Here is a 15,268-nt window from a genome sequence, read left to right as displayed (position 1 = left end):
ATCAACCTGCCTGTCACTGTACCAATACCATGCAGTTTTTATCACAATTGCTCTGTAGTACAGCTAAAAAAAAAGACCAAAAGTAGCTTGTGAGAGGAATGGTTTGTTTAGCCTATAGTTCACAACACAGCCCATCACTGATGGAAGTCAGGAACCTGAAGGCAGGAGATGCAGAGGCCATGGAGAGGTACCACCTGCTGGCTTGCCCACCATGGCTTGTTCAGCCTGCTTGTCTATGGCACCCAGGACTGCTATCCCGTGGCTGACACCACCTGCAGAAAGCTGGGCCATCTTCACATCAGTCAAGGAAATGACCTGTAGACTTGCCTACAGCCCAGTTCTATGAAGGCATTTTCTCAGTTAAAATTCCTTCTTCCCAAACAACCCTAGCTTGCATTAAATTGACTGAAAACTAGACAGCACAGCACCTAACCCTTGACATATCATTGCCTGCTGATTCCCACTTCTGTCTCTACCTTGATCCCTAGGTTCTATGACCCAGCAGGAGATATCAAGGATTTAAATAACTTTTTACAACTTTTATAAGGACAATTTAAATTGTAAAAGCATTTAGCTTAGTGTCATCTAAGTGGAGCTCCTGCTATCTGGTACAGTGTTCCTTGTAGCTAAATTTTTATTTAAATAGGTTATAATTAAATTAAGGACCCTTCATTGTCAGTCACAGGGGGTACCAAATAGGACAATGAAAATATGACAGGCCCCTCACTGAATTCCTTTGCCCATCCCCTTATCTACAGCTCCTGGGAATTTGTATCCTTCAGTATCCCCCAACCCTATCACACGCTGCAGCATTACTACTACAGTGTCGTGACTGGATACATCTGCAGCCTTTACAGCCTTTTTAAAGGATACCCTAAAACAATGATTTGCTTGATCATATTTGTTTCCTAATAATGGCCATAAGAGCAAAGCAGGGTGTTCCCCATATCACGTAGCCAACTCTTGACTTTTTATGGTAAAGTTTGTTTCCTCCTTCATGTATTCTTTCACTCTTCTTTTTCCCTTCAGTTTTTTTCTAGTCAAAGTTTCCATTATTGATTGGCTTTAGTAAGTGCCACATGCAGAGGCAGAAGAGTGATGCCATTCACACCTACTACTTGTAATTTAAATAGGGAATTAAAAGCGTGCCTGATGAGATGCACGTTTGCTCAGCAGTGCCTTAGGCTGTGCAGCCAGACACCACAGAGTTCAGAGGTTGACTAGAAGGGCCAGGGACACCTCAGTACTGATTGGGTGCATGTGTCAGCCCGACAGGGCACTTCCCATGCTTCTGTGTGATGTCAATTGGTCTTGTTGTTCCCTGGAGTGCTCATCTAGTTCTCCTCACTAGACTCATGCACACATCCTCCTCAGACCTCTGATCCTGACTGTGTCTGTGTCTGTACAATGAACTATCCTTCTATCCCCTCTCCTCCTCCTCCTCTTCCTCCTCTTCCTCTTCCTCCTCCTCCCCTTCTTCCTCCCCTCTTCTTCTTCTTCCTCCTCCTCTTCCCCCTCCTCTTCCTTCTCCTTCCCTACCCACTTGCTTTTCAGTTTATCTGAACATTTCTCCTATCTTGAGGACCTTCTAGATCCCTTGTTTTTAAGCATCAAGACATATTTTTATATCAGATTCACAGAGAAGTACATGTCCAATAGCTAGGAATGGAATTGGAACTGCAGCTAAGTCCACCCAACACCAGCACCTCATCCTTCAGGACCATAGGGAACACTGGGAAGTTCATTTTCCATCTTAAAAGCAAGTGTTGAGGCTGGGGCCCAGTGGATAAAGCTCTTCTTTCCTGTTGCTATGGTAAACACCATGCTCATGTGTTTATTTCAGCCCATAGGTTACAGTTCACCGTTGAGGGAATTCAGGGTTAGCACTCAAGGCAGGAACCTGAAGGCAGGAAGCAAAGCTGAGATCATGAGGAATGCTGCTTACAGGCTGGACCTCTCCAGCCCTGTCCCATCACTTTTAACTAGGCAAAGTGAGGACATAAGCCCATCCCTAATTTTAGACTCCTTCTAGTTTGTTTTGAGCCTTTGACATTGTACTTTGGTGTCTCATGTTAAACTATCTGTTTACTAGGATGCTATTAACCTGAAGCTCATGAATTTGCCTTTTTCAGGAGGAAACTCTGCACAAGTCAACCAGCAGCAGCAGTGCATCTCCCTCCCTCTATGAGGATCCAGTACTGGAGGCCATGTGCTCCAGGAAGAGTGAGTGCACACTGTATAAAGCACGTGACTGAGAGCGAGAACCCCATAGTTCACTCATCATTTGGGATAGATAAAGCTAACCCTTTAGTGTCGAGAGCAGACAGGGTCAGGTGTCTTCTCTTAACTCGATCAGGCACATCTATATCTGTCTGTCTGTCTGTCTCTCTGTCTGTCAGTCTATCTACCTATCTATCTATCATCTATCTATCTATCTATCTATCTATCTATCTATCTATCTATCTATCTCAACCATATAGATAATTCAGCAGTGTAAATGCATGCACACTTTTTAGATTAATGACCTCCTAGTCTGAATTTAAGCTCAGAAGCACTAAATAACCACATTTGTTCCCTACCTGACCATATACATACAGCCATGCCCAATACATGTATAGGTAGTGAAAACAGTTTATACCTATTGGGTAGTGGTTGTGAATACAGTGTCTAAAACTAAGAGATTTCTGAAGGCCTTTAGTATTGTAATTATGAAGGGTTACAAATTAATTCATTGAATATTAAGACATTCTTGGGAGCTGGAGAGATGGCTCAGTAGTTAAGAACACTTGCTGCTCTTGCAGAGAACCTAGTTTAGGTTCTCAACACCCATATAGCTGCTTAGAATCATCTGTAACTCTCTCTTCTGGCCCCCTTAGGCATCAGGGACACACACACTGTGTAAATATGACCCATTGGACAAAATATTTATACACATAAAATAGAAACAAAAAATGTAAGATATTCTTAGAATGTTGGCTTGATTTTCCATATTCTTTCAAAACAGTCTCATGTACTGCAGGGCGGGCTGAACTTATATATAGCTAAGTCTGGCCTTGAATTCTTGATCTCCCTGACCCCTCTTCCCAAGTGCTGGAATTACATAACATTTCAGTTACTTAAACAGACTATATAAAAAACAGTGTAGGGGGCGGGGCAGACAAGATGACTCAGAGGGTAAAAGCACTTGTCACGCAAGCATGACAACCTGAGTTCTTTCCATAGATCCCATAGTAGAAGGGGAGAACTGACTGTCGCAGTGCACATCTGTATTCATATCACATAACACACACATACTATCTCAGTGCACATCTGTGTTCATATCACATAACACACACACACACTATCTCAGTGCACATCTGTGTTCATATCATATAACACACACACACTATCTCAGTGCACATCTGTGTTCATATCATATAACACACATACGCACGCGCACGCACACACTAAATGAAAACAATGAAGTCAGTAGGAGTCGGCTCTGGTTATTACCTGTGATCAGTGCTCGGCCAGGCCCATTGCACGTTGCAGAGGCCAGAGCTGGAGCTTTAGCTCAGGTGAAGAGTGATGACTGCCTCATCTGCACGAAGGCTTAGATCTGAACTGACACTGAATAAAACCAGGTATGGTGGTACAAGCTTAGAATCTGAACACTTGGGAGGTAGAGTTAATAGGATCAGATCAGTAGTTTGAGGTCATTCTCAGCCATGTAGTAACTTTGAGGCCAGCCTGGACTGCATGAGATCCTGTTTCCAAATGAATGAATAAGTAAATAAATATTCTAGAGTACTCATCAAATTGTGTGATGAATTTCAGTAAAATCTCTTGACTGGAAATTACTTTTAGTCTTTTGTTTGCCTTAGTAGCTTGCCTTCGTGAGTTGATCCAAAGACATGGATCCCATTTAACGGTGTTGCTTCTCTCCTTCCTCCCCACTGCATGAAGCAGCCCTGCTTTGCAAGTAGAGTAAGAGGAAGTGCTAAATAAAGCTATGACTGCATAGCTTATTTCTAACATCTGTGTGCTTTCACGTACTGAGTCCAGAATCACTCATGCTAAAGGTTATTCTGGATTGCTTAGCAGGCCCAAGAATGTAAAAGAATTTTGAGATAGTGTGGGTTTCTTTTGGGCCATGCAAAATGTAAGTATTCCTGTGTTTTAAAGGAGGAATAGAGAGCTCAGTTGAAGAGCTATGGAAGTAGCACGAGGGGGCATCTGCACACACACACCTTAAGGCTAATTGCAGTGTGTTCTAGTGTGAGCTTGAATAGAACTCTCCCCTCCCCATTTTCCTTGCTGTTTCTATAGCAAGTTTATCTTTCAAACAATATTTGGAACAGTTCTGTCTGTGTCTCCTGAGCTGCCACCTTAAAATAGCTTTCTTCTGAAATAAGTTCTTCATCCGAATACAGTGTCATTGCACAGTGCAAAAGGCTGTCTGTTAGGAAATTCAGAATCCAAGACTCTATCTTGTAACAGAGTTCATTTATTTGGTTAAATCTTTAGAGCCTCCAAAATTCTTACCCATCTCGTCAACACCCCAGCCAGAGAGAAGGCAACCACCGCAGAGGCGCCACTCCATTGAGAAGGAAACGCCTACGAACGTGAGGCAGTTCCTGCCACCATCCAGGCAGAGCTCACGGTCTCTTGTAAGTACCAAAGGAGGAGAGGGACTGAGCCGGGACGCACAGGGAGGCAGCAAGCCTGTTTTCCAAATACGAGGGGAATGCCTGCACAGGTTCCCATGGACTTCAACATCTCTCTGCTTAACATCTAGAGGGATGGGCTCGGGCTGCACGGGACCAGTCTGGGATTTATTTTGAGTACTCATTTTCAAAGGCTTTATTGGTGAGTTATTATTAAAGAAATGTTTTCTTTCTCTTAGAGGATATTAATCCACTTAAAATTGTCAAAATGGTCTTAGCATAGTCTGACTAGATTAATTATTAGTAAATTATTTTATCTGAGCAAAACAGAAGAGTTTTGACCATACATAACCATTGTAAGTTGTTTTCTAGTGTGTTTATAATGCAGGGACAGAGCTATTATGTGAGCTGCTTAACGACTTCTAATTGCTCCTTACAGTAGGGTAGCACACAAAGAAAAAAGAGTTTATTGATCTAGCAACCCGAAGAAGTCTGCAGAATTTCCTTTTGGTTTCCCTCATGAGCTTCCAAAGCACAGCCGGATGCAAGGTGTCTACCAACATTCTACCCACAGTCTAATAGCTAATGTTTCCTTTCAAATACTCAGAATGAAAACCACATGAACATGCTTACAGCTCCATCTTTACCTGTAATAAGTGGTTCAAATGAGGCAGCAAGAGATGTCTGTCCTTCAAGGAGGGGACACAGTTGTCAGTGTAGACAGGAAGTATGAACAGAGCTTAGAATGCTGACATTTGCTGTCACCTCTACTCCAAAATGATTCTGTTAAAGAATTTAATGAGATTTTTCTAACTACTACGTAGTCACTGAGCCCCTGTTCTTGCCTAACTTAGTGTTGTACGTGGTACTCCTAACATGTAGAGGGTCACCACAAGCTCCAGGCCAACCTGGGCTACAGAGTATGAATTTGTTTCAAAAATAGAAACTGCTCTTTGGTGAAATGAGCCTTGTTAATGGCCTACCAGCTATAAAATAACTCAGCACAATAAGCTTAGACTTTAAAAATCCAAACTCTGTTAGCCAAAAATGGATAAGTTATTACCCACTTACATAGCTGGATGTGGTGGTGCACACCTGTAATTCCAACACTTGGGAAGCTGAGGCAATGAAAATCAGAAGTTCAAAGTCACCCTTGGCTACATAATAAGTTTGAAGCTGGCCTCCTAGGTTCCATGAGACCCTGTCTGAGGGCTGGGGGGAAGGGAGGAAGAGAGAGAGAGATCAGCATAAAGGAGCTATAGATTTCTACAAAGTAGTTTGAGCTAATAATGAGCAATGCCAAGATCATCAGCCACATGCAGTGCACACAAAGACTGTTTGCTGGTGAACTATGGGGTGCGCTTGGTCAGATTATGAGCTATCTTTGTGGAGAAGGGGGAGAAAACAAAGAAACTTATTTGGAGTCACTGAGAAGGGTCTTGGGAACAGGCAGCAGAGAAAGGAGCCCTGGGCCACACAGCTAGTGCAGGTTAAAGGGCGGGGAAGGAAGTCTTGCTGGGGCAGCTCCCTCAAGTGCACAGGGGCACCAGCTGAGAGAAAGCAAGCCTTCTGCATACAATGGATTTTCTCACTAGTAATGTCTCATTAGTAGCTTGGTGAATTTGTGAAAGTCTCTGACAGTGCAGTTCTTATAGGATGTCATGGGAAACTGTAACTGTGCTCTGCAGCATAGATAGGAATAGTTTCACATCCATCCCTCCAACCAAAAATGTCAGGATGTTATTGCAGTTAATACATTTTATTATGTTAAATGCTTTTTTATTATTTGGTCAATTATTGATGTTGATTGCCCATTCAAGTGAAAAACAGTTGTCTTTAAGGACCTTCCCAGGCACGGCAAGTGGGCTTTGGACCCTGCATGTCAGCCTCATGGGAGAATCAGTGCTCACTGAGCAAGTTAGAGCAGCCCTGAGTGTCTCTGCTGTGTGACCTCAGGGCATGGCTTACTGCTTGATCCTGGCTGGTGGAATGAGTGGGATGTTGCCATGGACCACTGGCATCCTGTGGTTTCTGTTTTGCTTTGTTGTGTTTTTCTTTCAGTCTGTAATTGCTGTGTGCAGGTCACTTGTTCAGCATTTTCTCCGTTTCTTCCCCTGCTGTTTTCTTTTTCCCTTCCATTGTTCAGGTTCCTAGGATAACCAGTGTATGGCCAAGGACGCCTTTCCGACCGCTTTTCTCTACCATACAAACAGCTTCTCTGCTGAGCTCTCATCCTTTTGAAGCAGCCATGTTTGGGGTAGCAGGGGCTATGTATTATCTATTTGAGAGAGCTTTTACCAGCAGGTGGAACCCCTCAAAGGTTGGCCTCTTTCTGCTGGTTCTGGGGATTCCTTTACGCTGTCTGACAGTGATACCTCAGCTACTACACTCTGCAAGAATTAACAGCTCAGATGAGCACTTTGCTTTTGGTTGCTGATTCCAATCTTGTATAGGATGCATAGATCATGCTGTGATCTCTTTGCAGAAGAAAATAGCTGAAAGGACAACAAACTCAAAATGCAGCATCAGCTAGAGAGCCTGTGGGTGTTGGTGTCTGGGAATGGCTCCCTGTCAGCAGGGCATTGCTTCCTCCTGACTCATGCTCTCCCTCCAGTGGGGTTTTGGGAAGGGTTTATTCACTTGCCAGCTGGCAGACCAGCCCCTTGCTGCCAAGCAGCCATGATGGACAGTCTGCCAAACCTACAGAGGGACATGTCTGTCCCTGATGTTTCCTCCACACTTCATAGGCAGCTCTATGGCCCAGTAGCCCGCCTCTTCAGAGTACTGCTTCTCCAGAGAGAGAAGTGACTTGTCTTTTTACTGGTAGTTATTCCAAACATTTTTTACTATTTCTCATTACTTTTTTGGGATTTTTTTCCTCACAGAATAATAAATGTTACTATCATTTGAAAAGATCACATTAAATCCCCCACTCATTCCCCAGTGGCAGAGCACAGGGACCTGGCTCTTCACGGATCTGTGTTCTAGAACAAGCTGTGGACAGACAGATGACCAGCGGGGGCGCTTTTTACTCATCTTTACTCATCCAAGTGTAAAAGACAGAAGGCACAGTGAGCCTGATCCTAACTGTCTTTTGTCATGAAATCTCTGTGTCTCATTTTCTGTCTGACACTCCCCACCTAACTTTAGATTACCTCTGTAGACAAAATGGGTGGGTCTCTTAATTCCTCTTACTGGTACTTGTTGACATTTTATTATGAACACCCTCAAACAGAAATATCTACATGAAGTCCAAAGACTGTTTTAAGCAAAAAACAAATTCACTTTGAGTTTTAAAGTTTAATATGAAGGAATGATTAAATATAAGTCAAAATTTCAATTTAAATTGCCCTCCCTTTGGATGGCTTTTAAATATTTACGATTGGAATGTGAAGCTTCCTTCTAACTGAAGCCATTATGTGAAACATATCTGTTTTTGAAGCCTGCAGGGTAGCCTAGCGGGTTAAGGCATTTGTTGCCTACCAAGCCTGACAGGCTGAGTTCAATCCCCGAGGGCCCAGATGGTGTAAGAAAAGAACCACAAGTGATCTGTCCACATCTGGATACTGTGGTATCCTTGTGCCCCATGCCTGCATGTTGATATGTAGAGAGAGAGAGAGAGATAGGTAGGTAGGTAGGTAGGTAGGTAGGTAGATAGATAGATAGATAGATAGATAGATAGATAGATAGATAGATAGATCCATCCATCCATTGATCTAGCTCATTTCTCTGTGGCCCAGTAACTAATAATCAGAGTTTCACATTCTGCTCTCTGATTTCTGTGCTGCCTCATTCTGACTTTTTATCTGATTAAGATATAGCCAGAATATTCAGTAAAACTCAGCTTGTAAGCATGTAAATAAGCTATGGCATAACTGCCCCCGTTGTCACTGCCTTTGCTGCTTTCCCCCCACATTGTGAGTTACTTTGGGACATAGAGCTCCAGGGGTGATGGTGTCAGGCTGGCCGGCATAGCCCAACCCACTGAACCCATAACAGGAGACAGTACAGGGTCACGGTGGACAAGGCACTCTCTTGAATATTCTTGTCAATTGGAAAAATAATTGAAACTATTCTAGTCACAATTTATCTTTTTATTTCATGTTGCATTAAAGTCTTGTTGTCCTTGGGCAAGCTCCAGAATTAAAACATTAGCATTTGACCTGATGGAAATCATTTTATTAAGGGATAGTATAAATGAAAATTCTAAAAGTAATAAGAAAATGAGCATACTTAGTGATTTCTTACAAGGTTCTGTGCAGTATAGGTTTAAAATGGTTCAGAGCCGGAAGTTGAGGTTGCACTTGACAAAGGAAACTGTCTTGTGATTTAGACTGCAGAGGACGGAACACAGCTGTCAGCTTGTTCCATGGCTCTGTCCCCAAGTAAAAACACCAGGGATCTAAACACTTAGATTTGGTTGGTTGGTTAGATTAGTACAGTATTTGGTGCAGTTTATCAGTTTTGTTGTACTTAGCTGTCAGCCACCTTTTATTAAATACTGGTAGAAAAACTTCTACAAAAGTTAAAGTAGAAAAATCATATGACCATGTTCAGCCAACATTGCTTATTAACTAGCCCACTTAGATGGCCTAATTAAAGATGACATGACTCTGTTCTCTTGGTTAAACAAGCAAATACATATTGAGCATACTGCTTAACTGTCATCTCTGAAAGCTGTTCCCACTAAATGAGAAACTGTGAGATGGGCATCTCTTTTTGAATGCCCACTGTTGGCGTCTTAAAGTAAATGACACAGTGTTCTTCAGCAGCGAGAAGCCCCTCTTAACAACTCAGCGGCATGGTTCGTTCCTTCTGAAGTTGTGTAAGGCAAGCCCAGCCTTCCTCAAGTCATCGTAAGCGGATTCTGTATTGAATTGAAACAAAGTTAGCCGACTACCTTTCTTTTTTTAGTAAATGCTAATGTTTGTCAAGTTTGCAACCTAGTTTTACTTGTATTTCTCTCTGATTGAAAGACAGAACTGAATGTTAAAAACTCTACAAACTGACTGCCCCATGGTCATGTGCTTCTCATTTGGCTTGTTTGGTTCCAGAATGCCTGGGAGCAGTGCTGTGGTGTGTGGGAGTGAATTGTAATGTGTGTGCTGAGAACATTGAGTTTCAGTGTCAATACACCACAATGGCCCCTTGAAGCCTGGCAGGGCCTGAGTGCATGGGGCTGTTCTGTCTTTCTCTTAGATCCTCCAATCAACAGCACCAGATGGAGAACGGATGGTTCGAGGCTCTTATTCAGAGGATCAGTTACATCAACATTTTTCACAGCTGTTTGTAAGGAAGCCATTAACATAAGAAGCCAACATAAATATTTATCATGCAAGGCTCTGTCTCAGTCTGCGCATTCAGTTGAAAAGACCTGGGGCGGCTGGAGAGATGGGCTTCAGAGGAAACTGTTCCACCTCCCACTTCCTGTTATATGATCCCACTCAAGGCTTTAGGGATTTTTGAAAGTGTGCTGATGTAACTGATCACTCCCTCTGTAGTGCTTCCCCACATAAAGTACTAACCACCTTCTCTTGGCTATTCTGGGTACCACACACGAAATCCTGCAGTTTTGAAAACAGGACCAAACTTGTGGATTTGCTGCATTTCCAATAGTGTGTAGCTCACAGCACATTTGCATAATCATCTGTGACACAAAAGTGGTTTAGAATGACAATGCTTCCTCAAGATTTCAACTCTGCTGAAGGCAAAATGCCCGACTTACTGTGAAGAACTCCCGGTTCATTAGAAACTGCAGTAGACTACAATGTTTCACCCAGGTCAAGGTCCTGTTTTCTTCAGTGCACTTAGGAGTGATGTGGTCCCCAGATGGAGCCAGCTCTGTCCCAGTGATCATGGGGATCCTGTCCTCTGAAGCTACTAACCAGGTGTCTGATTTGAAGGGAGCGTGGCAGCTCCAGAGCAGGGCTGGCGCTCCTTACTCATGAGGAACTTTGAATTGCAGGAGGAATTCTGCTACCCAGTGGAATGCCTCGCTCTGACTGTGGAGGAAGTGATGCACATCCGTCAGGTCCTGGTGAAAGCAGAGCTGGAAAAGTACCAACAGTATAAGGATGTCTACACTGCCCTGAAAAAAGGAAAGGTAGAACTGCTTAGTCCATTGACCTGTGTAAGAATGGCCAGCCCCATCACAGGCTGTGTAAGAGACCTGTGTGCCAGCCAGGTGGTACAGGACTTTTGGAGTGCCAGGGGCGAGCTATTTATATGTAGGCTGATCCTTGTTCTTCCTCATTTACAAGAGGGGATTTTTGTTTCTCCCTTGGCAAAATTAGTGGAAAGCTTAAAAACCACCCTAAAAGATAGTATGTGGCTTCCTAAAGGCACGCACACTTGAGTTGTACTTTTAAAAGATCAGGAAAGAAAGTGTGCCTGAAAAGCAGGAGTTATTTTTCCTCAGAATTGGTCCTAAGACCACGAGATGCTTGAAAACTTTGACCTTTTGTTACTTTTGAACTGTCATTAAACATAGAGCTGGATTATAAGTGTCCGAGCCAAGCATAAAGCCAGGGCTTCTCTTCCTTGTCCTCATCTTTCTGCAAATGTACCTGGAACATCCCTAAATGACCAAGAGGTGGGTCTAGCCTGCGATCCTGCAAGCAGTGGCCCCACCTCTCTTCTCCTTTAACTTTGTATTTTTTAGCTCTGCTTCTGTTGCCGAACCCGGAGGTTTTCCTTCTTCACCTGGTCTTACACCTGTCAGTTCTGTAAGAGGTAAGGGTTTTGTCACTGGGGAGTCCGATAGCACAGAGATGCACTTGCCTTGTTGGTTTCATCTTTTCCCCATTGGGAGTGTTAGAGGTGGCCTGCTCTGTGGCTTTGCTCTGGGCCTCTGCTCTGGGCCTCCTTACCAGCTTGGCACAGTGGTTTCTAACACTTGAACATGGGAAAATGTTAGTCTGCATGTTACTACTTCTTTCTTCTTTGTTATTGTTGTTGTTATTGAAAGGAGATTTCATGTGGCCACTGGCATGAAACTCAGTCCATAGCTTTGGGTGGTCTTCAGTTCCTGATCCTCCTGCCTCTACTTCCCAAATGCTGGAATACAGGTACATACCACCGTGCCTGCTTTGTTTCTTTTATATAAGCAAAATGACTCTGTCATCCTTGAACAGAACAAAAACAAAACCAGCCATGGTTATCATATGATCCCTGGATATACTAATAAAATTCCACATGAGAGTTGATCCTCTTTATTTGTTTGTCTGGTTGTTTGTTGTTACTGTTGTTATTTTGAGGTTAATTTTTAGGTAGTGTGGTGGCACAGGGTTTAATCTCAATATTCAAAGATAGGAAGTGATCTGTGAGTTCAAGGCCAGCCTGGTAAGTTCAGGCAGGTCTACTTAGTAAGACTGTCTCAAAACAACAAAAACAAGATTTCTTTATATTATTCTTACTTAGCTGCATGGATGTGTACTCTGTGAGTGAACCCCCATAGTGCAGGTGCCACGGAGGCCAGAGGCATGGATCCCTTGGATCTGGAGTTATAGTCCACAGTGAGCCTCTTAATATGGGTGCAGGGAACTGAACTCAGGTCCTTCCTTCGGGAGAGTAGGAAGTACTCTTAAGAGCTGGGCCATCTCTCCAGACCACCCTACCCCCTTTTTCAGTCATTTGTCTTTAAGATAGATCATATTGTAGTTGAAGATGGCCTGGAGCTACTGTGAGGCTGCAGTTGGCCTCAAAACCTCAGCAGCTTCCCTCTCAGCTTCCCAAGCACTGGGATTTCAGGCATGAGCCACACCATACATGGCTGATCCTGGGTTGTTTGTTGTTGTTGTTGTTGTTTGGTTTGGTTTTTGAAGACTGGGTTTCTTTGTGTAGACCTGTCTGCCCTGGAATTCACTCTGTAGCACAGGCTGGCCTTGAACTCACAGAGATCCACCTGCCTCTGCCTCCAGAGTGTTGCCATTAAAGGTGTGCATCACCACTGTCTAGCTAGCCAATCCTGTTTTTCTGAGGCAGTGTAATAGCTAAATTGTATAGACTGTCTCTTTGGCAGTGTACACTTGTGTTATTACATTCTGACAGTGCATACATAGCCCTGTAACCCTGGCTTCACTTCCATCCACTATTCCCAGCAAGTAACACGTCTTGTTTTGTACACAGGCCCGTGTGCTCACAGTGTTGCAAAAAGGTAAGCTTAACTCAATGAAATTACCAATGCATCTGTCTACTGCCTCTGCTCATCGTGAGCTCATTTTCTTTCTCATTTGGGATAACAGATGCGGCTGCCTTCCAAGCCATACTCCACTCTACCGATCTTCTCTTTGGGACCTTCTGCCTTGCAAAGGGGGGAAAGTTTTTCGAAGTCAGAAAAACCTTCCACTGGCCACCATCGGCCACTTCGAAGTATCGCCAGGTGAGTAGGGGACCTGGGTCTTGAAGAAAAGAAGTGTTCTTGAAGAAAGAACACTTGGGGTTAGGGTGGTTATGACCAGGGCTAGGGTTTGGGTCAGGGCACATTGCTGGTTCATTGGTTTTAAGTTTTAGTCTGGCACAGTTCTTCAGAGGTTCCCAAGGTACTTTTCAGGTGATAAAGGCTACTTACTTAAAAGTTATTTTAGGGCTGGAGAGATGGCTCAGTGGTTAAAAGCACCAACTGCTCTTTTGAAGGTCCAGAGTACAAATCCCAGCAACCACATGGTGGCTCACAACCACCGGTAACAAGATCTGACGCCCTCTTCTGGAGTGTCTAAAGACAGCTACAGTGTACTTACATTTAATAAATAAATAAATCTTTTTTTAAAAAAAAATTATTTTAGTATAGTTTTGTTTTAATTAGATTTTGAAATAATCTTTATACTTTTTCAAAGACATTTTTAAAACTGACTTTTAGGCTAAAAGAGCCATGCCTGTGATCCCAACAGTTGGGAGAGGGAGACAGAAAGATTGGAAAGAACGTCACTGGGATTGAAGAGATGGTTCATTGGTTAAGAGCATTTGCTACTCTTGTTGCCCTGCTAATTAAGATTGAAGTCTATCATTGTCCAGATAGCCTTCTGGGCGTGACACAAAATGGCACAAAATAGCTGTCTTTACCAAAAGGGCTTCTCCTTCTCTGACTTTATCTGGGGAGTTAACACACACACACACACACACACAGAGAGAGACACACACACACCTCTACCTGTGGAACATTACTTAGCCTTAATTAGATGACAAGTTCAACTTCCTATCTCCAGATTAGAACCAGTCCAGCTAGCACCCAGGATTCCTGAAACGCTTCCTCATGTTAATGAGGCCACCTCAGTATCTTAAGCCTTCAACCAGTGGCCTACTGGATACTCATAATGCCTTCCATCCCCAGAACTATATAAGCTTTAAATCACCCCAAATAAACTTGATGTGCTTCCATGCAGCTGGTCCCAGTGTGTGATCACTACCATACATACTCACAGGACTTGCAGACACACACACACACACACACACACACACACACACACTGTCAGTAGTCTCTGCTTGCTTTGCCCTTTGGACCTATATCAGCTGACGATCCCTGGGGGCTTACAGAGGACCTAAGTTCAGTACCCGGCATTGACACGAGCCTTGCAACTATAATTCTAGGTCTAGAGGTTTTGGTGCTATTCTGGCCTGTACAGGCACTGTATACATACATGAAGGCAAAATACTCATACACATAAGAAAATAAATCTTGCTGGGCATGGTGGTGCACACCTTTAATCCCAGCACTTCGGAGGCAGAGGCAAGCGGATTTCTGAGTTTGAGGCCAGCCTGGTCTATAGAGTGAGTTCTAGGACAGCTAGGGCTATACAGAGAAACCCTGTCTTGGAAAACCAAAAAAGAAAAGAAAAGAAAAGAAATCTTAAAAAATAAATTACAGTTCATCTTCAGATACATAATGAGGGCAGTCTAGGTTTTCTGAGAGCCTATCCACCAAACAAAGCAACAGCCAAAAAAAGTCCTTCTTTTTAATTTATTTTATGTATGTGAGTACACTGTAGCTATCTTCAGACATACCTACAGAGGGCATTGGACCTCATTACAGATGGTTGTGAGCCACCATGTGGTTGCTGGGATTTGAACTCAGGACCTCTGGAAGAGCACTCAGTGCTTGTAACCCCAAAGCCATCTCTCCAGTCGTAGCAGTGTTGTTCTTAACAGAAAGGGAAGGTGCACTCAGGCTACATGCTGGCTGGGCCAAGAGATCCCTGGCTCTGGGGTGAGAAAGCCTTATGCATGAATACATAACCTGGATCCGTGAAGCGTTGGATCTTTACTGGATCTCCAGGCACTTAGGTAGCCATGGTGAGCATGGGACAGTGCTCTATTCAGTGATGACTTTGAACCTCCTATGTCTTCCTTTTTGCTTTCCCCTTTGTGAAATAGTTAATTGGTATAGTAATGAGTTAGATGATCCCCAGTTTAATTACCTCAAACAGCCTTGAAAACATGATTATAATTCAGCTCTGGATCTACCTATCCAGTCACTCTAAGAGAATGATTGGGGAGAAGTGATCATGCTGAACAAGAGCATAACACATAGCATGGCGAAAAGTGTTTTTTAAGAATAAGACACTTGCCGGGCGGTGGTGGCGCACGCCTTTAATCCCAGCACTTGGGAGGCAGAGGCAGGCGGATTT

At 43.4% G+C, this 15,268-nt stretch overlaps 1 protein-coding gene across 7 annotated transcripts in view; it reads left to right on the top strand.

Annotated features, from left to right (window-relative positions):
- Spire1 (spire type actin nucleation factor 1) overlaps positions 1-15,268 on the top strand; it is a 126,617-nt gene that overhangs the window by 106,617 nt on the left and 4,732 nt on the right. For 3 of the 7 annotated variants that reach the window (XM_031365935.1, XM_031365934.1, XM_031365933.1), the window contains 7 exons: positions 2,133-2,223; positions 4,507-4,649; positions 6,793-6,966; positions 10,612-10,749; positions 11,308-11,378; positions 12,774-12,801; positions 12,890-13,026. In XM_031365935.1, coding sequence (XP_031221795.1) covers positions 2,133-2,223; positions 4,507-4,649; positions 6,793-6,966; positions 10,612-10,749; positions 11,308-11,378; positions 12,774-12,801; positions 12,890-13,026 — 782 coding nt within the window. Of the gene's footprint in view, positions 1-2,132; positions 2,224-4,506; positions 4,650-6,792; positions 6,967-9,845; positions 9,936-10,611; positions 10,750-11,307; positions 11,379-12,773; positions 12,802-12,889; positions 13,027-15,268 lie in introns of all 7 variants that reach the window. The other 4 variants (XM_031365938.1, XM_031365940.1, XM_031365937.1 and 1 more) reach the window with 2 other exon arrangements.

This window comes from Mastomys coucha, unplaced genomic scaffold (assembly GCF_008632895.1).
Source record: "Mastomys coucha isolate ucsf_1 unplaced genomic scaffold, UCSF_Mcou_1 pScaffold13, whole genome shotgun sequence".
Lineage (NCBI taxonomy): Eukaryota > Metazoa > Chordata > Mammalia > Rodentia > Muridae > Mastomys > Mastomys coucha.
The sequence above is the reverse complement of the archived record's forward strand: the minus strand, read 5'-3'. Positions and strand labels throughout refer to the sequence as shown.